The following is a 25,099-nucleotide window of genomic DNA, read 5'->3' as shown; positions in this document are numbered from 1 at the left end:
AACGGTAGGCCTCCTAGCCTCTACTCTCCTTGCCTTTGATATATTTGTAGATTGCCATATCTTTTAAAATTTTAATTGTTAAATCTTGAGAGATTTCTTTACAACATAAGAGCTTTACCACCAGCCTATTTGCATTTGTACTCTAATAAACTTACAAGGCCATCAATTAATAGCTGTAATAGATGTTAAGGCAGTTATTCCAGTGGTTTTAGTTTAAAGGGTATTGGAATCTTAATATTGTCAAAACTTCAAATTTTAAGTCTGGAATCTAATATTTAACTTTCCTTGAAAACAGTCAGGATATCCCTGAACACTAAAGTGGACTTCAGAAAAAAATAGTGTAACGGTTATGATTATTTTTTTGTTTTCTATTTTCTTTTTCTTGTACCGTACATTTTCTCGTGCCAGTGTGGAATGCTGCTGCTTCCTCCATGACTATTGTTCTTGAGCAATCAATGAAATGACATCAGCGTGAGTACAGAGGCGGAAATAAATGGGAGGAGACAGAGGCGAACTTAAATCCCACTATTTTACATTTGACTCCTCGGACCTGCTCACATAAAGCGTTGTTTGATCCAGACAGGTAGTCTGATTCCTGTCTGCTGTGCGAAGACGTAGCACACCTGTACAATACATTTTTAAGTGCGCCGTGATTACCGTAAAATTTTAAATCCCGCCCTCCATTTGGTAGAAAACTCTGATGTTGCTTGGTTTTTCCACAAGGCTGACCCACAGGACGGGGAAGGAGGGGGCGACTGGGTAGAAAACACTAAAAACGGAGTAGCCTGGAAGGGGTCGGGGCTAATTTTCCCTGAGCAGGTGAGTGAATCCGTAATTATTCCCAGATGTTTGTTTGTAATCTGCGCTTCCATCTCCTTGGCTGGTACATTTTGAGGGGTACTGCAGCGCTGGTAAGGAGTGGTCGCTTATTCCACAGAAGAGCACGACTCTCAGTGGCTAACATTAGCTAACGATGCTAATATAAAACTTTGTAATGATAAACCTCACAATGCACTGTGCGACAAAAATAGCAAAGCAGTTCCACGTAAAATAGTAGGAAATACAGGGATGGGGTATCTATAAACCCCATTTGGGCTTTCCGTTAAGATTATTTAGCGAATATTGTTTGCTATGCTAACGCTATCTGTGCTCTCGGATGGGTTTTTTGTGATGCTAACGTTGCAAGACGACCAACCCAGGTCATTTTGCTGCTGTTAGAGCTTTCATTCGAGCTGATTCAAATGTTACAGTGCTGACCACGTAAGTAAAATACAAAATGTCTTCATTTATATCAGTCAAGTTTATTTATTGCGGTTGTTTGATGCCGTCCTCTTCGGCGCTCGTGACCCATATTGGCAAATAATCTGTGATTCCTACTTGTTTGCTAAATCCTTGTATTTCGACATGGTTTGCGCTTTGGCTCCAAAGCTATATTTATGCACCTCATATTTATGGCCTATTTAACATGGTTATTATAAATGTTACCGTTTCATCTTTTTTTATGATGTGGAAGATAGGTGATGCTTTTGTGCGCTGGCAGTTAAAACGCAGCTGTGAAGCCATTTAACACATTTTTGTAGAGCAGTTTACTAAATAGTGCCAAAAAGGATGAATAATAATTGGTTTATTGGGTTTGATCACATCACAAGAGGCGATATAATCGAGATGATCAGCTGGGAAAGTAAAAGCTTTAACAAACTAGTGACTTTTTACAGAAATCAACATTGATCCTGGTTTATTCTTTATATGAAGAAGGCAAGACAAATTTATTTGTATAGCACAATTCAGCACAAAGACAATGCAAAGTGCTTTACATGATTTAAAATATAGGAAAATAAAACAGAATCAAAGCAAGTAGGGAAAAAAAACAACTTATTTAAAAAAAAAAATGGTTGTTGTAGGGGAAAAAATACTGAGAAATCCAAATTTCCACACTACTTATGGACTCTGATCATTTGACTTGTGTTGTCTAAAGAGGCATGTGCACATGCTAGATGTTCTGATATTAGTTTATGAATGTTTGAAGGTTTCATCAATCCCGATAGCTTCTGTTGGTGAATAAACCTGAAGGTTGGTGCTTTCAGGCATGATTTGGTTGTTCAATATATTTTCCGTAAACTGTATTAGTGGTGGTCTGTTTAAAACCCCGAAATCATCACTAACCTGTTGGGTAGGTCTTGTGTGAACTTGTTTTGTTAGTGGCGAAACAGAAAAGCATGGGTGGGGATAACCGTCATGAGTTTGAACATATAAACTGCCCTTTTTCCTCTTTGTAAACATACGTTTCTTGCAGACCTGTAGGACATTGTGGTTCAGAGACTTCAATTTGAGCTTTATCTCTGTCCCGGTGGATGTTTATGCAGAGGCTGTTTGAACTATAGGTGTAACAAGCTCAGGTCTGTTGTTGATCTGCAGGTGCCGCCACTAATAACAGCACACGCCGGGCTTTCCTGGCGACTTGTCTCCAAGCCACTGTTTGATTGCTGACACATGCTCTGAACACAGCCTGTGATTGTGTCTGCTCTTTTAAGGACTCTGGGTTAATCCATAAAGAGCCATAGCAGTGGGTGTCTGCATATGTGCCTACATGTTAGCTTCTCATGTGTATGTGTGGAGAGGTAAGTGGATTAGTGGGGTAAAGCTTCAATCCCATTACTAGTCTTGCTCAGCTTTAGCATCACGCTGACTAGACATCAAATTTCAGTGTTGGTTTACCTGATATCCTATGACCAGATGTGCAATTTTGTCGGCGAATCTCTTGTTTCAGCAGGTGGTGAGCGCTTATTTTAATAACTGGAGTCTATTAAGTCGACAAAGACTTCATTGACGGTTGCATGGTCACAGATGTCTTCTGACAGGGTTAAGTGAGTCATGCTGACTGATGGATGCAGAATCAGATGGGGAGTATATGACTCGTGGTGTGTCAGGGTTCAATCAGATGTTGTTGACCTGGGAGGCAACGTGCTTGTCGTTTTGAACTTTTGTTACTGTCAAGCTTTGGACGGGCGAGCATGAACTTTCCTCTGTGCGCTCTTGTTCCCTTCAAAAGAACGGACACACTGTTGGGACTCTTAAGGGACAAAGTGTGACCAGTGATTTAAAAAGGGAATATATCTAGCTCTATTATGTATGAAAATCTGAAAACATTTTGCTGGTATAAGAATGATTGGTCTCTTGAAATTCATTTCATAATTTAGAAAAGTTTTCTGCATATGACCTGTTCAAACTATTTTTTTTTTCACATTAACTTCTCAGAATATGCCAGTTTCTGCTAAAATTGTTAAATGCTCACATGATCATCATCAGCATAGACTATCAACGATTTTAATAAAGTTGATATTTAAGAAGAGTTTGGTTTGGAAAGTGTGATCTTTAGGGTTTAACGTGACGATTTCTGCATACTATAAGATAAACTGTGTATAATCCTAGACTAGACAGAGTTGAAGAAAGTTAGTTTTGTCTAAATTATCTAGGTCTTTAAATAATGGTCATTAAATCTCACTAAAGTTGCTCATAGAATTGCCACAAAGTTATTTAATAAGCAACCAAGGCTTGATAAATGTTTTTCTAGCTGAACATTTAAGAAAAATCCCCTTATCCCATTGTAAGCTAATATGAAACATTATCAGAGGTCTTAACTTTTTTTAAATATTAATAATTTTTTACTTTTTGAGACTCATTCATTGACAATAATATAGAACTATTTTTCTTTATGGATGGAATAAATCAGCAATTGGGTGATTTTAATTCTATAATCACTTTCTCTTTTTCCCTACCTGTCAGATGAAGATGTAGCACCATAGGAAGTGTATTGTCGTTGCATTATTGTTGTAAAAGACACGGAGCGCACCGATGTAGAAGCTTGGCCATCATGGCCCCATCACAGTGGGCTCTATAGGTAGCGCTTCTGTCGTGGAATTTCTTTTATTTTTTATTTTTCGGGGAGCCAGAAGCTCATCTCTGATGTTGAATTCATAACATCCTGTTTCTCAGGAAGCTGCCGTGAAGGGAAAGGGGAGGGTCGGGGCAATGGGACTACATTGATTGTTTTCATTGTTTGGCGAAACGCGCTTCTAACTTTCAAGGCCAAAACTAACAGCTGCAAAAGAGAGAGACAGAAGTGGTTGGTATCCAAGTTGGAACCAAATTTATCCCCTTTAGATGGACAGACGCATACAGGCTTACTCACATGTGTCTGCTGATGTTATCTCTGCTCCCCGGCTCTTTTCACATTTGTGTCTGTTCTGTCAGTTGCACAAACTTCACATTGTTCCCACCAACCTCCCAGACTGACAGCTGCAAATTCCCTCCTGCCTGCGGTTAGGCTCCAGTCACTCACACACTCTGCGCTCTTACAAAATCCCTCTCCCTAATATGCTTGCCAAGAAATAACAATCATGGTTTATATATATCATCTTCTGGAAGCTGATTATTTTTCTTTGTGTATGGAGGCAGAACTTATAGATAGTGAAAACGGTGGTTAAAAAGATATGTGGTTGGTTTTTATTTTCTACCGCTTGTGTCACAGCGACCGTATAACTTGGCTTGAAATGCCACAAAAGTAAACACTGATAGCTGAATGATGATTAGCCACTTGTCCTTAGCTGTTTCACTGGTTTTCATTAAAGGGGTGGGTGGGCTATTGGGTTGAACTGCCCCAAGACAATGCCAGGAATGCAAGATTAGCTATTATCCCTCTATTCGTCCAGCCCCACCTTATCTCCTTTATCGGTACCGGCCTTTTATCCTCATGTTTACCCTCCCATTCCCTTTGTTTTCCCACCTGAGAGGGGGAAACTTTCTGCTTGTTGCTGTTCTTCGCTGCCCTATCTGTCTGTCTGTGGATCAAATCTGCCCTTTCCTGGCTCTGACCAAATATGGTTATGTGTGAAGCAGAGCGGCAGTTTGGTATTCGTTCAGGTAGGAGGCAGTGACTCCAGCTGAGCGTTTGGTTTGTGACATCATGTCTTCCTGTCAGTCTCTCCTAACCCACATGTAAATCCAGCTTGTGGTTGTTGATGATTTTTTTTTTCCTCCTTGGGAAATTTGATGCTGCTCCTTTTCCCATTAGACTAGCCTCCTTTTCTCCCTTTTTACAAAGAAATTTCCACTCTTGCCACACCCCAAGCTGAGAATACTGTAATTTGATTCCAAGATAAAGATGCACAACAGCTTTTCCTAGTAAAGATATAACTATGTCGTAACAGGTGCCCTGTAGGGACATTGTGGAGTCTGAGGGGGACTTGCTCAATCTGAGGAAGGTGAAACTGTGAGTCACTCATGACCATCTCTTGCTCTCATTATGCCTCTGCTTGTCTCACAGTTTGCACTTGTTAGTGCTCTGACTGTCAGATTCCAGAGAACCTGCTGATTGAAGTGTAAATGTGCGCTCATATTGGTTGCCCAAACTCCAGACTCTTTGGTGTGTGTCTGTGCTTGTTGACCATAAGCAGAGGGAGAAGGAAAAACAGGAATCAAGCGGCTGCCCCTCCCCTATCTGGTCAAACCAGTCTGGCAGGTGTGTGTGGCAATCCATGGTTGATTCACCTCTGTGGAGCCAGGCTGCTGCGGTGAAGTGTGGAGCAGCAGATAAGGGCATCAGATTCTCCATGGTCTACTTTTTGAGCTGTTTGTTCAATCTTACATGTTGTTATAGCTCAAACAGCGGTTAATAAAAGCTTATTTAGTGAACAAAGAAAAATCAGAGTGATCTGTTTGTGTGCGTGTATGTATGTGCGTGTGTATATAATATATATATATACACACAGATAAAAATTGATTGTAGTGGAGACAGAAATCTGAGTTCTTTGTGGCTTGTTTCAATCGCAAAAAACATACTTTTCCTTTTATGCTGACAGTGAAATTTTCTGTGGCTAAGAAAGAGCTGCAGGTTGGTCAGCTTCCCACAGCTAGCTACTGTATGCAGGCTAAATGTTGAGTAAATACAGGGTGTGTCTAAAGGCTGGGACTACTGTGCATCTCTCTGCTTTTTCTGCACACAGTGCAAACGCAGCCCTGCTGACACGCATGTACGCTTTTTCTCACCATGTTGTTGTTTTTCAAACTCTGAGTCTTTCACTGAAAACATTTCGCCCTCTCTGACTCTGTTGTTCTCCCGGTCCTTCTCTGCAGCTCATCCTGCTCCCCCCCCCCTCTTGTTTTTGCTTGGATGCTGGAGAGGCCTTCCACACATGTTCCACTAGAGCCCCGTCTCTGAGCGCAGCGTGATCCCTCACCTCTTCTACCAAACCACGCCTACAGGTAAAGGTTCATATACAGGATTTTAGATGTTTTTTTTTTCTTCTTAACCACTCTGAAAAAACTTCTTGTTTTGAATCAATGCACTTTGTCCACCTTATTTTAGTAGTTTTGTTGTTTTCAACAGAAATTTAACTCTGTGTTGCTTATATGCTTTCATCTAACATTGCTTTACAGAATGAAGTAAATTCGCTTATAAGTTTCTGTCATATAGTTCCCTAAAAAAAAAATAAAGCTTTAAAATTTATCCTGAAGAGGCAACTTCATTTTTCAAGCTGAAATGAACTCCTGTGTTTGTAGAGCTTGTTAAGTGATCTGAATGCAGGAGCTAACAGTATGCTGATGGATCAATATACTCTTTTATTTATAATTGTGCATTAACTGGAACACTGAAGTGTCTGAGTTTCTCTTGTCGCTGTTCTGCACTCGGTACATACCAGACATTTTAATAGTATTATTACCTCAGTAAAAATGCCAGTCGATTGATTTTTCAGAAATGTACAGAATAATTGCTTTTTTTTTTTCAATGAAAGGGTTAAAGCTTGTTGTTCTGCTGGTAAAATGCATACCATTATGGGGAAAAGGCTAGAAAAATACACTAGCTTTATTTAAGTGGTTTGGAAGTTGTAAACATTTTTAGCCATTCTGCTTTTTACAGTTAAAACACTGTCTAAAACCTACCACACTCAAATGTTAAGTTATGTAAGTTAGGTCATCTGCTCAGGCAACATTGGGTTAAACTACTGTATAATGCATGCAGCATCCAGCTGTAGCTTTAATGCATAACTGTTTAATATACAGTGATGCATTGCTGCCATTTGTCTTTGAACAATTGCATTAAAACAGTGCATTGTTGCAGTGTTCTTACAGACATTAATATTCGGTAAAACATTTCTGACTTGATGCATCACATAGTTTCTACTTTGTCCCCAACATATTGAGGCTTCTGTGTTTTACTGTCGTGTTGAAACTGGACATTTTGTGAGAACTGAAGCTTTTTTTAGTGTTTGCTTTAAACATGTCCAAAATTCTTGGTAACGGAAATGTAGACTGTGAGCCTCAAACCTCTGACATAGATCTGTTAAAAATGTAAGAAGAGAAAAAAAAAACCACCATGTTTTAAATGCTTTTAGCTTGCATCAGATTGCTGTGGTTATAAGCAAAAGGCTGTGTTTTAACTTTCAAAACTAAAACTGATCAAATAGTTCTGTCTTTCTTTGAAGTATGCACATCAGGTTCGTAGAGCAACATGGGGGGTCCAACTCTAATAATTTTGCTGCCCCTATTAAAGAAACTCGATGCAATCATTTTACTAAGCAGTCATTCTTACCCTTAAAGCTGCCCCAACATAGAGTTCTACTTTTTTTGCTTATTTTAATCACATTTATACTTACCGGTATGTAATTTGAAATTAAATGAAAATGAATTTCTATAATACTAGTAATCTATAACTAATGGACCTTGTTGTCTAACAGAAAGAAAGACTTTTTAAACAAAGTTTGAATTATTGACCTGAAGTAAAAATAGACAAATGGCAATACAGTGGAAATGCATTTAAAGGAAAAAAAAGAAATTACTCTTTGAACTAGTGCTGCACCTAATGATTATTTTGCAAGTCGATTAATCGGTTGATTACTTTTTTTTCTATTAATCGATCAATAATCGGATAAGCAAAAGGCTCCGTAAAGAAGACTTTTTATGAAATAAAACCATTTGAAACTAAAACCCTTCCACTTGAGCTCTGTATAGAACATATTGACAGACGAAAAGGGTATTTTTGTCTTAAAAGCTCAATATTTATATATTGTTTTTACAATTTTGGAATAATAAATGCTCTAATTGGGTCGCTCTTTCAGCTAAAGGCATATTTTAAAACCTCTGCACTCCAGTTAACGATTAATCGATTACTAAATTAGTTGACATTTATTTCAATAACTGATTAATCATGATTACGCTGATTGTTTCAGCCCTTGTTTGAACTATTAAATTCATTTTCGAATTACCACATTTCATATTTTTACCATAATTGTTTTTAAGAATCTTTACTTTGTGTGTTTTTGATTTTATGCAGTTTGACTTCAGTCTAGACAAACTGAGAGTATTTAGTATTTTATGTTGATATTAATGTGTGGGAGTGGGAATACTATGAAAGTCCATATTTCAATAATCCACTGTAGTCTAGAGCATGTTTTTTTTCATAGGTGTCAGATATGTCTTAATGATTTTTTTTTTAATGCTCTTTCCCTGCTAAAGGGTAAAAATGAGGCCAGCTGTTGTGCTATCTGGAACTTCTGACATAACGAGTCATTAGAGATGGGTTTTTTTTTTGTTTTGTTTTTTTAACGTTTAACATAAATCAAAAGCTAAACTCCTGGGTGATCAGATCCAGCTCGTGTTTTCTTGGGGTACCGGTTGTAATTTTTCGAACCCCTCTCCTTGTATCTGTGTGGTTGTATTTGATGCCCCCCTCTCACCACTTGGGCTGGTCAGTGTGTATGGAGCAGTGTGAGAACGCAGCGGCTCTGCTGGAGTCAGTCAGGGAGCAGGAGGTGCAGTTTGAACAGCTGAGCCGGGCTCTGGAGGAGGAGAGGAGGAGAGTTGGCCTCCCCGCCACCAGCCCCACGGCGCTGGGTCACCCCTTCCCTCACACACAGGTAACACGCCCAGAAGAATCCAAAACATCCTCATCCTCTAGCTTCTCCCACCTTTTGCTTCCCCATTTCCATCACCATGGATTTAATGTATCCACGGCATCTTAATTATTTTTTTTTTTTTGCATTTAAATCCCGTCATTCATTCTCGCCTTCTCTTGTCGGCTCCACTTCCTTATCATCAAAACTCAGCAAACTTGTGCTGTTGTGTGTTTGCGTTTAGAGTTTCTCTTTAAGCTCTTGCTTGCAGATAATGGATGCATGCCTTCGTACTCCCATCATCTGCATTTTTGAGATGACCATCACACTTCAGCTCTCTGTCACTCACCGGATGTTCTCTTTAACACCCATGTACATCTTTTGTTGCCTGTTATGGCGTTTCAGGAATGCTCCCCTCTTCCTTCAGCATGATGAAATGACCCCGTCGGTTGTGCATGTGTCATTTAGTGTTGCATATAAAAGAAGTCCAGACTTGTTTTCTTTTTTACCAGATCCTAGCACTTTACTATCTATCTCAGCTTAATCTCCTAATATAATTTGATGTGTGTTTATTTAGTTGTTCTTGAAGTCTTTAGTTTTGTTCTCAGATTGTATACGTATATGCTGTCTAAATGTTGGGTGTTAACTGTTAGAATATGTTTTAAAATGTAGAACAATCTCCATCCAAATGTTGTGGTGCCTGTGCTGATGTATTCAAATGGCTTATTTTGGCTGACAGTGTGAATTAAAAGCTATTCAAATTGTTGCTAAAGAAAAACAAAAGAAGTTTGCAGCTGTCAGAATCCTTTATTAGATTGTCTGGTTTTGCCTCATTTGCTTAAAGGAAGAAGCCAGACGCCAGCATTGTCATTTTTATAAACTCAACATATTCCTAATTTAAACTTCTGTAATTATGTTTTGACCCATTCTCATGAAACACATTTTTTCTGTGAAGCGTTACGATTATTCTGTTATTTCCTCTTTAACATTTATCTACTTTTTCCTTTAATGCACCGTAATCTCAGCTTCTTATAGCACTAAGGTCTTTAGATAGACTCTGATGACTTACTAAGATTGGGTTTAGTTTCTGGATTATTTTGTGTCTTGAAGGTTTCGCTATCAGAGATGATGACCCTTAGAAGGGCAGGGATGTCTTCAAGTTGAGAGAAAAGAAACTTTGATTAGATTCTCTCCATTAGATAAGTTTAAAGAAACTTTAAACAGCTGTCAGAATCCTTTATTAGATTGTCTGGTTTTGCCTCATTTGCTTAAAAGAAGAAGCCAGACGCCAGCATTGTCATTTTTATAAACTCAACATATTCCTAATTTAAACTTCTGTAATAATATTTTCACCCATTCTCATGAAGCACATTTTTTCTGTGAAGCGTTAAGATTATCCTGTTATTTCCTCTTAACATTCATCTCTACTTTTTCCTTTAATGCACCGTAATCTCAGCTTCTTATAGCAGTAAGGTCTTTAGATAGACTCTGATTTGATGTGACTCTAGTAAAAAAAAAAAAATTAAGCCACCTTTATCTTGCTTAAGGTTTGATCATCATAATAACTATTTTTTATTTACAAAGATTGGGTTTAGTTTCTGGATTATTTTGTGTCTTGAAGGTTTCGTTATCAGAGATGATGACCCTCAGAAGGGCAGGGATGTCTTCAAGTTGAGAGAAAAGAAACTTGGATTAGATTCTCTCCATTAGATAAGTTTAAAGAAACTTTTTGGATTTATTTATATGTTCAGGTGGGTGGAGGGTTGCATCATAAAACTTAAGCGGTTTTGGTTTCGTAACCAAATGGCCTTCTCTTAAAAAGAAGGAAGAAATTGTTGTCACGGTGATGGAGCAAATCGCAGTGACTCCAGCAGGCACAAAGTTCGTCGGGGTTTTTAGACTAGAAATGACGACCTGTAGAGGAAGTGTGCCCCCCTGGACATAAAAAAAAAAAAAAAAACTGCCTCCACTTCCCCTAGTTTTAGAATAAGACCTTCCTCTTTTCTAGACATAACATCTAACCCTGTATGATGTACTTAAAGTGAGTCATGAGTCAGTGTTTGATGATTAGAGGTCCTCTTAGTCACCATCACTGTAATAGAGAAACTGATAGTAACCATTGGTGGCTGACTAATGACTGGAAAAGATTTACAAACCGACCTGTGCTCACATGCTGTCTCATATCTGAGGCAGTTTATCTAACTTCAGAGTGAAAATATTGGTTGCAGTTGATTTTAAATGTGGAGCAAGAGCTGATTATGTAAGAGTGCAGAGCAGGAGGAAGAAGAACGACCGCCTGCATTCCCAAATGTTCTTCCTTTTTTTGTGTGGTGCTGATTTACAGACCGAGGGAGGGGTCTATCTGCACCGAATGGGCTTTAACAGAAGTTAAAGCGACTCTGGTTGTTTTTAAAACAAAGCACAGCGTCAACTATAAATATTCAACAGTACAGCAAACTGAAAGGATGTATAAGATCGTGTTTTCAGTACTTTTTTTTGTCTGTCTTAGAACGGGCGTTTAGGGGATGCAGACATAGAGCGTCTGAAGCTGACCGACTCATACATAAACGGCACACAGGTCTGGTTTTATGTTATTTTTCTTGTTTACCCTTGATCTCTTCGTTTTGTTTGTGGTTAATTTGTGAGCTGCTCCTGTTACAGTACAGAATGGTGGACCCTGCACATGGAGCTCTTGATGAGAGCTACACACCTGAGGACGAATCCCATGAAGTACACTCGGTCTTTTCTGAGGAAGGAACCACTCGGGGGATGAATAATGGGGTACAGCCACTCACTGGAGTTTTTTTTTCTTTTTTTTTTTTCTTTTTTTTTATACTTTTATGAAACTTTCTAAACACATTTTAACATATTTTCCCTCCCTCTGTGTGTCAGATGAAGAAACCAATTTCTCGTACAGTTCCACCCTCTCATTCGTCCATTGATGGGATGATGTCGCCTGGTATGGGCGTCCACAGTGCCACGCTGGACAGGCCTTACAGGCCCACTGGGGTTGGCGACTACCCCACTGCGACTGTACCCCGAAATTATCACTACGGTCCTGTGGGCGGGTATGAGGACTACCGGCCGGGTCCACCGTCTGAGGCCTATCCCAGTCTGAGCAGAGGCTCTCACATGGACGAGCGATACAGGTAGAAAAAACGAGCAGCTGAAACAGAACATCTGCTCTGCTTCTGATAGTAGTACACAAAAATTGCATGTCTTGCAGATGTATTTCAGGATGAGAGCAAAACCAATGGTAGTTACCACTAATGAGTCTGCAAATTTATTTCAGTAATTACTGCATCTTAGTTCCTACAAAGGGGTTATTTAACTATTTATAACATTTAACCAACTGGATTAATAAACACGGTAGTTCCCTTTTTTTATGCTTATGTTGTATAACAATCAGACTGAAACATCTGATCTACCCCTGAGATATGAGAGCAGCAGAGCATAAGCTTGACACGAACCGTTCTCAGTGCATTTGACACAGGAAGCTCTCTGGTAGACAAGCCACCACATACCACCATTTTCTGAGTTTATCAATCTATATATAATGATTGCCTTGTTCGTATGAAATGGCATTCATACGAACCACTTTCTTTTGGGGTTTTTAAAATGGCTGAAATCTGCTTCGCTGTTGGCTTCTTATTAGCCATTAACTACTGAAGAAGCCAAGAAAGATTTGGTCATATAAATCCCATCCCTGTTACGGTTCTCATTTGGTCTTTTTCTATTTGTGCCGATGATTCATTTTGATTTGGGAACTGAGAGACGATAAAAGACAAGTTTTCGGTTTTTATTTGGACAACTATAAAAGAAGACAGCCAGAAAGGAGTGAGGGCAGCAAGAAGAAAAAAGCCACAGGGCAGTTTCTAGCTGAAGGATGAGAGCTGGTGAACACATGAGGTTAGGCTAGTTAATGCCGACTAGCTGTTGTGGTCATATAAACAATAAGCCTAAGTGAAAAAATTAGTTAGGATTAGACATGCACCGGTCAGGATTTTTGGAGCAGATTACAAAAATCAGTATCTGCTGATCAGCGCATCAATTCTTCAGGTGCTGTCTCGTGTAAATTGACATTTTATTATTAGGTACCAAAATTATTGGAGATTAGATAGTATTATGAACGGACCAATTTTTATTGAAAGAGGCAGTGGGGATGCACTTTTTTTAATCAAAATGGAAGAAAAATATTTACAAAGGATGATACGGGGATGCTTTTAAAATGTTTTATGTGGCTTTTTAAAAGAGCAGTTTTAATTTAGTCCTACATTGCTACGCGGACCAGCAGTCACATTCTCTCCCTGCTCTGATACGCTCCCTGCCAGCAGGCTCCTCTGATCCTGAAGAGGTCATCATGGGGTGCCACAGCATCAGTGGGCTAAGATTGAATTTTTTTTAATTCTGTTGCTCTTTATTTTAAAGCATTTAGAGAGATTTCAAAATAATAACAAAAAAAATGAGGATTTAAAATAAACAATAAAAATATGCTTATTATGTATGAAGTTTAGATTAACTCTGATCCCTCCAGTTCATATGTCAGTATTGTAGCCCTTCCTATGATGCGGTACATATGAAATATCCCTCAGCCTTAAATAGGTTGGTGATCCCTGCTCTAGAGTCTAGCCTGGGTTAGCTGTAGCCTCTCCCTGCTTATTCTCCGTGGCAGGCTCCTCCAAACTACTGCTGTCCTACTCCCGGCCAGCAGTATCCTCTGCCATTTAGCGCTTTTAGCACTGCACATTAAGCTTACCATTTCCCCAGGGGATTTATCCGATCTCCCCGCCGTGCTCCTTCAGTCCATCACAGTTAGCCTCAGTCAGTTGTAGCCTCTTCCCGCCCTGCCTCTGTTTCCGCAACGTTTCACAGATCTAGCGCTGAGCTCCATCATTCTCCTCTTTAGCTGCCTTGTCTCCGTGTTTGACGTGCCAGCTGCCCAGCGGACTCCCCCATTCTACTTCTGTTCTTCCTTGGCTCCGTAGGGCAGCACAGCTAGCCTCCTCATCCTGCTTGTGGTGCTCTATCTTCCAGTGTTCTCAGTTAGATTCCCCCTCTTTCCTCTGCTTTTAGATCATTCTTCCCCTTTTTTAAGTGCTCTGACCAAAACAACTGGGAAACAAGCATATGAGATGGATGCAAGTTCTCTCAGAAAAAATGAATAAACAACTCAACGACCAACACTTAAAATTGGTGATCTTCATAATTACCGATCACCTGAAAACAGATTCCCGAGCAGGGCTGATGCAAGTCTAATTAAGAATATTGATGCTGAGCAGCTGGTAACTCCACTCTCTGGTGAACCGGTGAATGGCAGTCATCTGATGTCATGTTAGATTAATAACGGTTTTATGTAGTTACTATTTAAAGCCTAAAAAAAAAAAAAAAATAGCTGTACTGAAACGTGCAGAGTATGTTTGAGCCGATTAGAGGCATGCATTTCAGCTTTCAGTCTCCATAACTTCCCCTTTTCTCCCCCAGGCCTGTAGATGGCTACAGAACTCTGGACTCTGGCTACAGAGCCCCCAGCCGCCAGCAGCTGGACCCGTACGCTCCGCAGCCCCAGGTCAGTCGAGGAATGAGGGCTTTGGGCTCAGCGTTGGAGATGAGGTATGGCATCGGCCACTACGGTCTGGAGGATGATCAACGCAGCATGGGGTATGAGGACTACAGCATGGGGCCTCCACCTATGCACCCTGGAGGCTACGGTACAATGCCGCGCCTTGGGCCGGGTCCAGGTGCAATGGACAGACGCAGACTTAGGTAAAACATAACTTGTTAAACTATATCTCCAGTCTGTGCTCTGGGAATCTCTTAAATATTTTGTCATGTCCTGCTGATACCTGCAGGAGCTGTGAAGACACTTTGGATGGGGATGTGGGGGGAGTGGACCCCTATACCTGGGCGGTTCCCATGCCAATGGATGGGAGTAGCATGATTTCACTGGATAGCACGCTGAGAAAGGCCCCTCCCTCTTCATGGAGGCAGCCAGAACTACCAGAGGTTATAGCCATGCTGAACTACCGCCTGGATCCTGTCAAGACCAACGCTGCTGCCTACCTTCAGCACCTCACATTTAAAAATGATAAGGTGGACTATTCCTCCATTACAATCCATGATTCACTGTCTGCTCTGTTGATTGGATTTTTGCAAGTGTTTTTACATGAACTTTTTCCATCCTTAGGTGAAGTCAGAAGTGCGCCGCCTGAAGGGCATTCCAGCATTGGTGTCAATGTTGGACCATCCGAGTAAAGACGTTCATCACTCAGCCTGTGGCGCGCTGAAGAACATTTCATTTGGACGGGACGCTGATAACAAGATAGCCATTAAGAACTGTGATGGAGTCCCCGCCCTCGTCAGGTTGCTGAGGAAAACCAATGACCAGGACCTCACTGATACAATCACAGGTGCGCTGCCTCTCTGCGTTGTTTTAAGTGATGTTTTTAGATAGCTAAACAGTAAAATAAACAACAAAGAATGGCTGTTAAACTCTTTCCTAAACACTTAGTTGATTGAGTGAATATGGAGAGAGAAAAGGGTGACATTAGAGAAAAACCATCACACCCTGACGGCCCTCATCAGTCAAATGGTTTACTTCACACGTTTCATCCTTATCTCCATATGCTGCATAAAAATGGGGCCGTAAAGAAGTTCTGCATTATTCAAAGATGTCAGATGATTTGATTTTCCATGTAATCTGCTTACATTTCTCAGGTTTAGACTCACATAACATTGTTTTCTAGCACGAGAATAAGAGGCAATGTATTTAAAAAAAAAAAAAAAACCTTAACATTTAATGTTTCAGTTAAATGTCTGCAAATCCTTTGTTTTTGCATTAATTCATTAGTCTATAATTCTGTTGTAGGCACCTTGTGGAACCTCTCCTCCCATGATTCAGTAAAGATGGAGATTGTGGACCATGCTTTGCATGCTCTAGCTGATGAGGTGATTGTTCCTCACTCTGGGTGGGAGAGAGGCAACATCGGGGGAGAGGAGAGTTGCAAACCACGGCATTTGGAGTGGGAGACCTCCTTGACCAACACTGCTGGCTGCCTTAGGTATTAGATGAATAAGAGTTTAAGAAGCGGAGAAAATGGGGAACAAACTGCTTAACTTTTCCAACTCCTTCAACAGGAACGTCAGTTCAGAACGGAGTGAGGCCAGACGAAAGCTGAGAGAATGCACAGGGCTGGTGGATTCTCTTATGTACATTGTCCAGTCACAGATCAACCGCAAAGATGTGGATAATAAGGTAATTTCCCCCTGGAAACGATTTCCCCTTCCATGAAGTGTCTTTATTCCTCGCGGTATTTATCATAATCTTGGACGTTTGTCTGTTCTTCCAACTTTTCTTCCTGTAGTTGGTGGAGAATTGTGTCTGCCTCCTGAGGAACCTTTCATATCAGGTTCACCGCGAAGTCCCCGGCTGCGAACGCTACGCAGAGGCAGCTCCAATAAACCAGGGCCCAGCCTCGGCCAACAAGGGAGGCTGCTTTGGTTCCAGAAAGGGCAAAGGTCGGTGTCCAACATGTTTTTAAGGCCAACATCTCCTCTGTGTCTGAGAGATCTGCTGTTTGAAAGACAGGCAGTTGCTGTTTGGATTGAGCTTGCTGGTGGCGGAAGCACCTGTTGCTGTTTTTCACACTTTGCCACTGTTTCCCTCCTCCCCCCCTGCTCCTTCTGTCCTCCCACCCTCCTTCATGTCTTCCTTTGTCTCCGCTGTGTTTAGATGAGTGGTTTTCCAAAGGTAAGATTTTCCTCTTGGTATTGTTGTCATGAATGCTAAAAGACTGCTGCAATCACCCATCTTACTAATGCTTAACAAATATCTCTGAGAAACGAGGGCTTCTGACCAAGGACTTTTCTTGTCTCATAATGGCATGAATGCTCATCACTGAAGCAAAACTGCATGCTGTTGGTGCTTGCATCATATTACATGTTCATCTTTCTAGAAGCAATTGACTAAAGTAAAAGGCAGAACAGTCATATCATGCATGGGGTTTTTATGGTATGAATAGGAAAATGATTTTCTGAAATGACTTGCAGGAAAGAAGGATGGAGACAATGGGAGTGCAGATAATTATGAGTTCCCAAAGAGGGCAACACCTGCTAAAGGTACGGCTGTAGTTTTCAGACACTTATTGTTCTCCAAGGGCCATTCAAAGAAAATGTATATTATTTTTATTCTTTTAAATATATTTGTTTTTAGAAAGCAGGCTCAAGAGTTTAAAGACTTATCAGGCTTGTTTTGTCTGTGTATCATCCTAAAACCATAAGGATATCTTGTCTTTGCCAAATAATTGGTATTAAATAACCTGTCTAAACTTTTAATACAGCTCAAGCTGAGGTTAAAAGGTCTAAAAAAATTTAAAATCTGTTTTATTAACTAAGAATATAATCTATTTGTAAAATAAATTAAAAATTTTCACTGAATTTTTTGTACTCAAAAATCTAAATCTTTAGAAAAGTTTAGCTTAAACCTAATCTGCTGAAATGTTTTTTCTTAAAGGAATAGTACACCCAAAACATGATTAGCCTTCATTTTCTACTCACCCCCATGCTGAACAAAACTCTGGAGTACTTTTTTGATATCTCAAATGCATCTGGAGATCTGGGAGGCTTCTTGCTGTCTGCTGACATTCAAATAATGGAGGTCTATGGCGCCCGAGACAGAAAGGTCCACAAAAGTCCACAAAAACTTGTCAATATTCCTCCATACTGCTCGTCCAATGTAATCCAAGTGTCCTGAGTGGGTAGCATGTTTTTAGAGCCTAAACAGTAGTGTATAGGATTTCCTAATAGCGCCCCCATGCGCGCTCACGATTCTACGGAAGCCGGCAGACCAAACCAGCGCATTCAGCTCGGCAAAGAACTCATGCTCTTCCTCAACACTGAAGTCCTCAGACATTTTTCTTTCGTTGTTTCTTTCTTTGCACAGGTAAACAGCACATTTCTTCTTCTACGCTTGCATTATCGGCAGAGCAGACGCTGAATGCGCACTCTCTTCCGGTTTGGTCTGCCGGCTTCCGTAGAATCGTGAGCGCGCATGGGGGCGCTATTAGGAAATCCTATACACTACTGTTTATGCTCTAAAAACATTCTAAATGACTTCGTTTCGAGTAAATTCTGGATGCTACCCACTCAGGACACTTGGATTACATTGGACGAGCAGTATGGAGGAATATTGACACGTTTTTGTGGACTTTTATGGACCTTTCTGTCTCGGGCGCCATGGACCTCCATTATTTGAATGTCAGCAGACAGCAAGAAGCCTCCCAGATCTCCAGATGCATTTGAGATATCAAAAAAGTACTCCAGAGTGTTGTTCAGCATGGAGGTGAGTAGAAAATGAAGGCTAATCATGTTTTGGGTGTACTATTCCTTTAAGCAAAGAAATTAGCTTTTTGAAAACGCATAGAAACAAATTTTGCTGATGTTTAAATGCAAAAAACAACTTGATGAGTTCAAAAAAGAACCAAATGTGAACTTTTTTTTTCTTTCTTTTTGTTTTACATATTTTTGTATTTGTTCTTTTTACAATTTATTGTTGCAAATCAATTGACTTCATTATCCAGAAAGGATCTGGTCAGTGTATAAAGCAGAAACATAAAATGTATTCATGTATTTGTTTTTAACTCTATAATAAAGGTGTTTATAAAAAAGTATTTCACACACAAACCCCTTTTTAAGCTTTCAACATGTCTTTAGCTAAACATTAAAAGCTTTGTTTTCTTGGCGTCAGGTTACGAGCTGTTGTACCAGCCAGAGGTAGTCCGTGTTTACACATCTCTGTTCAAAGAAAGCAAGAACCCCTCTGTGCTTGAGGCGGCAGCCGGCGCCATTCAAAACCTGTGCGCCGGTCGATGGACTGTAAGTATCTAACAGAATCCTGCTGTAAAGCTTAGGAAAAGCTTTGCTCGTTCAAATAATAATGTGCGTCTCTGCTTCCGTTCAGTTTGGTCGGTATATACGGACCAATGTGCGTCTGGAAAAGGGTCTTCCCTTGATCACAGAACTTCTATGTCATAATAACGATCGTGTCGTTCGGGCAATGTCTGGAGCCTTGAGGAATCTTGCTATTGACAGTCGCAACTGTGATCTCTTAGGTAAATTGTTTTTTGTTTTTTTTTTGTTTACTAAGAAACATGTATCAGTGTTTATTAGTGCTGTAAAATTAAAGTCTGGTTCTCCTGTAGGTGTGCATGCTGTGCCAAGTCTTGTGGCCATCTTGCCTGGAGGGCATGGCCAGTCCAGGAGTAATCTGACTGAGGAAACGACAGTGTCTGTACTGAGCACTCTGACTGAGGTTCTTGGCAACAACCTGGAGGCAGCAAAGCAGCTCAGATCCTCTTCAGGCATTGATAAGCTGGTCCTCATCACTAAGGATGGGTAAGTGCTGTAGCATTTTAGATTTAAGAACAATCCAGAGATGATGTTGGAGAATACTCTTGAAAATCCAGCTCTTTTGCTCCCTACTTAAGAGAATTCTTAGTTAATCCAATATTTCCCTTACAGAATCTAGCACTGGGTTCATCTTTTTGTGATGCAGGGATGATGACCTTTTTATACCCTTAGCTTTACTTCCCTTTTGTAGCCAGAGGGTGTTTATGAGAAGAACCATGTCCGACACAGTCAATCCGGACTTTGTGTCAGTTTGCATCTGGGACAGACTCCTTATTTACCTGCCTTGAGAACAGATTTGGAAGTATATTTTCTATCTGCTTATAATGTAGCTTTATGACTTCAGTGAGTAACATCTACAAACCGAAGATGTCTCTCTGCTTTTATCATTTGATAAGGGACATATTCTACCATTACTTTGGAAGAAAACATTTGACATAAACACAAAATTGGATTTGAAACACCTAAGATCAAAATTTCCCAATTAAGATCTGCATTGTAATTTTAGAGGAACGTTCAATCTATATTTGATATAAAACAGCATAATCTTAGCCAGGATGTCGCTTTGACATAAATCTTTACCAGTCTACAGGTTGCTCTGTAGTTCAGGCATGTGTAGAAATGACCACATCATCTGCATACAGTAAAATCTATTGTTTGCAAATGGATTTTTATGGGGACAAGATGCAAGATTTTACTATTCTATATAGAAAACAAATCAATTGGTTTCAGTTAGGGTTGCTGATTCTTTGGTTAGCTAAGGAATCTAGCTAGCTATGCTAGCTCAAGAGTGGATTTGTTGTTTTGTTTTTGTACGTTTAGGCCTTAAACCAAAGTGGTGTCGATGGCGCTAAAGAATTGTAATACAATCAGTGGTATAACATATTTTTCTAACATCTTAGTTCTCGACGTGGGCGACCGGGGTTTGAATCCGGGCCTGTGATCATTTCTTCCATGTCTCTCCCTCTCTCTCATACCCCCTTTCCTGTCAACCTACTGTCGAAAAAAACGAGCCACTAGTGCAGTAAAAACAAAAACAAAAAAGATAAATCTTAAAGAGTTTGGTCAAAAAAAAGTAAGTTTGAATGTAGAAATAACTAAAACAAAGGATAACATCTGTCATCATCTCTTAATCCAGAAATAAGTAATTGTTTTTTGTTTTTTTAATAATCCAAATATGATGCCTATACGTCAGCTATTTGCAGTCTAAGATAAGATAAGCAGCCGTTCATGATTAATCTTTGGGCTTCTCGCAGCAAAAGCTCTGATCGTGAGGTCCGAGGAGCCGCTCAGGTGCTGCAGCTCATCTGGGCTCACAAAGAGCTGCGCCGGCAGCTTGAGAAAGAAGGCTGGAAGAAGGTCGACTTCATGGTGAACCTGAATCCAAGCACCACAACCACCAATGGCCCCAGCACCAGAGCCAACGGCACCTACGAGGATAGTACCACACCCTTACTGGACAGAGGTATGGAAATGATCAGTGCTGCTGACCGTACATCCAAGTCAAACCCTTTGAAGAAAGTGTTGACATTGTTGTTTGTTTTTAGGAGAGAAGAGGGATGTGATTCCCATGAATGATCTTGGCCCTGGTAAGTATATTTAATTGTGTTTTTTTTATTAACTTCTTAAAGTTGCTGTCTAAACCTTTGTATTGTATTTTTTCAGATGCTTACTCTACACTGGACCAGAAGGAGAGGAGGCACACTCTGGATGACACCATAGACACTTTACCGGTACTTTTAAAGCTCTGTTCCTGCTCTAACCAAACTAACCCCTGAACTACTACACTACTGCAATATTTCCTCACTGTGGCCTTTTTGCTTTAACATTTACTGACACTTCTTTCACATTCACTTCCTCTCTGCCTTCTTTTTCTTTCTGTCCCTCAGCGGGGCGTGTATGGGAGCAGAAAGGGCTCCTTGCCTCTGTTGGACTCCTACGATGGTTAGCCCCACCCCCTCCCCTCTACCCCCCTTCTGCATGTAACAGCATGGTATGTCCAACTGACCTCTAATCCTGCATGATGTACTCTGAGCTTCTTTTGTCTTCTATTACTTCAGACCCTCGAATAAACTGCTCTAAATCCACGGTGGCGTTCTGGGACAGAGGTGGAGGTTTATTGTGGTCTTGTTTAGATCTGTGATACCCCGATGTTCTGTAGTATGCTCCTGAGATGGTCCTTGTGCTTTTTGGAATTTAGTTTTTTTTTTTTATGTAGTGGGATAATTTAGGTTTTCTAAAGATGGATAATATAGATTTGAAGCATTTTTTTTAGAATAAGTGTGCAGTGGTGTTGTCACAGTATCATCACTCTGACAATGTTTGAATTTTGTTTTTTTGCCGTCACTGAATGATGCAGATCATTTTATTATTGGAAAATCCTGATTTCAAATTCTTCTGATTTAAACCTTATGTTTTTTTTTTTTTTTTATGAGGGCAGAGGAGACTGTACTAATCTATTCAGCTCTAGTGGGGACTTTGTGTTCAAATTCCTTCCCTCTTGTGTATAGGAGCGCTCTCTTGTGGTTGAAGCTCAAACTGCACGCTGTTCCTCAGTGTGTACAAAGATTTAAATTGTCTGGATTGTATTTTTATTTACTTTATCTATGCAGATTATTGTTTTTGAACTGTCCTAGTATTCAAATTATTTTCTGGCAACACCTTAATATTTCAATTGTGGTAGGAAAAAATGTACTGTTGGAGGGGAACCAAGGATTAAACTGTGAGGGAAATTAAGTTCTATTTACTGTGTGTTTTAGAACCCCTTTCTTTTTGTCTTATTTGGAAAAAGGTTTTCAAGATGCATATTTTGACACAAAATTGATAAAACATCACAAGGGTTTTAGGGAGATTCCTAAGCAGGGTGCCTGTGTAAATCCTCAGTCATCAGTGTCATGGCAACCACAAACGGGTTTAAATTAGAAAGATGTTTTGACACCAGAGAGAAACGATCACTGAACAGAGGGTGAGGATTATGGTTACAGCTTCCAAGCATTTACATTTCAGTCATGGAACTCATCCCAAAGACATTATGATTCAAAAGGCCAATCACATAGCCCATGCACAACGGGGCGGCTATTTGATTTGCATCTGACTTGAAATCTGGTTTGGAGGATGGACCTCCATCCTGATTAAATACATCAGCACTCCAACTATAGATTGCTCTGGTGGTGCGAGCCAACAGAACTGACGAAGACTCCTGGATAGGCGTCATAACATCTTGAAAAAACTGAATGAAAAAGTCTGGTTGCCAATTTAAGCACATGATTTAGTTTAAAAGGATAGTTTTAAGTTAGTTTCAAGTTAGCTCTGGATATTAGAAAGTTAATCTGGATATTTTTTTAATTTTTTTGTACTTTTGCTATTTTTATCCTTTTTATGGAAAGTATGGAATTTTTTAAAACAATATTGCCAGTCAGTTCATCCAGAGTTAATCTGATTTCTAAAGTCCCTTTATTTTTTTATTTTATAAAAAAAAAAAAAAAAAAAAAAGGTTTAAAATCAGATAATAGATATATATAAACTAAATTTTGGTGAATCAGATCTGTGTTTGGCATAATAAGTTAATAATTTTTATTAAAAACAGGGTTGATCCTGTTGTCAGGTCCTGATGCTCGATGAAAACTCTGAAGTTTATTGCTTGTACATGAGTTGAGTGATTTTACACGTAGGTTATAATCATGAGGCTATGTTTAACCTGCTAAGTTCTGAAGTTTAAAATTAACCTAAAAAAAAATGTAGAGGTGAAAAAAAAAAAGATGCAGAAACCATTTCCATCCACATAAATTCTCTACCTAAATATTTTTTATTTTCGTTGGGTATTTGTGACAGCACCAGTGTGCAGCAGCCATATTGTCTTTGTCATGTGTCATTTATAAATACTCTTTGTTTTCTCTAAAATTTTAAATCCTTTTTGCTTTTTGTTTCCTCCAGAAAAACTCATAGTGTGCATCACCCAGACTGGGCCGCCTCTGCCCTACCACTGCTACTGAGGTGAGGCGGACATGGACGCTGTCTCCTCCTCTCCTCTCTCTTTAAGCTCCTCTCTTATCGCCACGCAGCTGGGATGAAAAGATGAGGATAAGCATCCAAAGAATGGTCGTGTCGCAGGCAAAAGAGTTGCAGACCGCAAACACACACCTATTTCATCCAACTGTAGCAGCAGAAATGTATTCAGTTCATAAATTATAGTTGTCTTCTGTTGAGGCAATCACCTTTGTTGACAATCACTTAATTCTGCAGCCGTCATCCTGCTGTTTCCGTTTCTTTTTCCTGCTACTAAGTAATCAAATAATTATGGTCACTATGTTGCTGCCAGCCCCTGCATCCGTTTTAGAGCTCTGTAGGGTTTCTACTGTATATAAACGTGAAACAGGACGACTGCATTAGTTTTGGCTCATTAATTTAACTCGTCCCTTTCCTGGTAATGTTGGGAGGCTGTCTGCACTCCGAGGCTGCCCTGTAGATGGAGAATGTTTATATAGGAGTTATTTTCCTGTCTAGAGTTATTTTCTCTCTGTGGGATCAGCACAGACCTGAAACGGTTTGTGTGTATTTTTGTCAAATGCTAAACCTGTGACTGTGTGTTTATTGTCAAAATGAGTATGGACCTTTTTTTTTTTATTTTATTTCTTTTGAGTAATATTTTTGCTTGCACAGAGCAAAACATCATTAATGTCTGACTGTCCTCTATTACTTTAAGTTGTCTTATGTTCCTGCTGCCTCTGTAATCCTCCCCTAGCTGCTGTCTTTTTCTTTGCTTCTGGTTCAGCAGACTCATCCAGTACAGCGTATCAACCCTGGTACTGGGAGCAAACACTACATGTAAACCACTAATTGAACCAGTCCTGTCGGAAAAAAAAACAGAAGGTCAACGCGCTCCTCACTTTTCAAATAAGCGTGCCATGTAGCCATTTATACCTGCACCTCTAAATCTATTTAGAAATATGAATTTCAGAGGATTTTGTTACTCAGAGGAGACTCGAGTTTTCCTACAGATTTGGGAGAAAGTTGTTTGATTGAAATCCAGGTCTGACCCCTTTGTTTTGTCCTCTGTGTGTCTGCTTTTTATTTTATTTTTGGGGCTTTGTCTATGGATGAGAGCATTATGCAATTGTTTTTGGGTTATTTTGTATTTTAATTTTAATTTCAACTTTTACCATGTTTTTAAAAACAAGAGACCAATCTTTTTAGTTTTTGTTTTTCTGAATCTCTTCACACACATGGTATATTTGTACTGTTGCCTATCCATGTAAAATTAAGACGTTCCATTCACACCTGCCTTGGCTCTGAGCAGTTGCTTTGTCAGTGAAGTATGTAACTGGTAATACTGTTGTTTTTTGTTTTTATATAAATAAAGATTTTTTTCTTAGACAAGTTTTTGCAACATGTGTCAGTTAACCATTAGTAACTTTAACAGCACCTCTCACCTCCATTATTAGCCTGACTCAGGATCAGATGTCAAAAATTATTGATCTTTTGAAAGGAGATCATAATATTTTACATCCAATTCATTTTTTTTACTAGTTTTTCGTTTTAATAGAGGTCAGAAACTTGAGCTGTTCATCTTGAATAAAGGTAAATCCAGCCAGATGTTATGTTCTACGCAGTTACCCCTTAAACTAGATGAACCTATTGTTAATCTATAATATAATAGAAGGTTCCTTTTGTGTAGCAGTAATAGACATTTCACCCTCTGACCCTCAGAATAACAGCTTCTATAGAAATTAATCATTCTGCTCCATTTAAGTACATATTAAGTAAAACAATAGTTTAAAAAAAAACATATTAACCCATTTTATTATTTAAAA

At 39.6% G+C, this 25,099-nt stretch overlaps 1 protein-coding gene across 8 annotated transcripts; it reads left to right on the top strand.

The window, feature by feature from the left end:
- Nucleotides 1–540: 540 nt before the first annotated feature.
- LOC119796500 (catenin delta-1-like) lies at nucleotides 541–24,665 on the top strand. Of its 8 annotated transcripts, none has more exons than XM_038305087.1 (22): nucleotides 541–819; nucleotides 6,133–6,261; nucleotides 8,749–8,912; nucleotides 11,398–11,466; nucleotides 11,550–11,669; nucleotides 11,781–12,037; nucleotides 14,370–14,651; nucleotides 14,738–14,978; nucleotides 15,073–15,295; nucleotides 15,754–15,946; nucleotides 16,023–16,140; nucleotides 16,250–16,403; nucleotides 16,618–16,635; nucleotides 16,935–17,003; nucleotides 18,631–18,758; nucleotides 18,844–18,994; nucleotides 19,085–19,277; nucleotides 20,546–20,754; nucleotides 20,837–20,878; nucleotides 20,955–21,022; nucleotides 21,179–21,233; nucleotides 23,223–24,665. In XM_038305087.1, exons 3-22 carry the CDS (start codon nucleotides 8,754–8,756, stop codon nucleotides 23,279–23,281), a joined length of 2,808 nt encoding a protein of 935 aa, XP_038161015.1. In that variant the 5' UTR covers nucleotides 541–819; nucleotides 6,133–6,261; nucleotides 8,749–8,753; the 3' UTR covers nucleotides 23,282–24,665. The 8 variants fall into 8 exon arrangements, with proteins under 8 accessions (XP_038161015.1, XP_038161012.1, XP_038161014.1 ...); XM_038305084.1 differs by lacking the exon at nucleotides 23,223–24,665 and adding an exon at nucleotides 21,350–21,447; XM_038305088.1 differs by having other exon boundaries at nucleotides 542–819; nucleotides 21,179–21,282.
- Nucleotides 24,666–25,099: the final 434 nt, after the last annotated feature.

This window comes from Cyprinodon tularosa, unplaced genomic scaffold (assembly GCF_016077235.1).
Source record: "Cyprinodon tularosa strain WSP-4 unplaced genomic scaffold, ASM1607723v1 ctg551, whole genome shotgun sequence".
In the NCBI taxonomy this organism is placed as follows: Eukaryota; Metazoa; Chordata; class Actinopteri; order Cyprinodontiformes; family Cyprinodontidae; genus Cyprinodon; species Cyprinodon tularosa.
Note: the sequence above shows the minus strand (reverse complement) of the source record. Positions and strands in the feature narration are given on the sequence as shown.

Bases quoted from the DNA above. Each gene is read 5' to 3' on its own strand.
- LOC119796500 (XM_038305084.1), top strand. From the start codon at position 8,754: ATGGAGCAGTGTGAGAACGCAGCGGCTCTGCTGGAGTCAGTCAGGGAG. The intron at 15,947-16,022 runs GTATTAGATGAA...CTCCTTCAACAG, and splicing joins AACACTGCTGGCTGCCTTAG to GAACGTCAGTTCAGAACGGA. The intron at 20,755-20,836 runs GTATGGAAATGA...GTTTGTTTTTAG, and splicing joins CACACCCTTACTGGACAGAG to GAGAGAAGAGGGATGTGATT.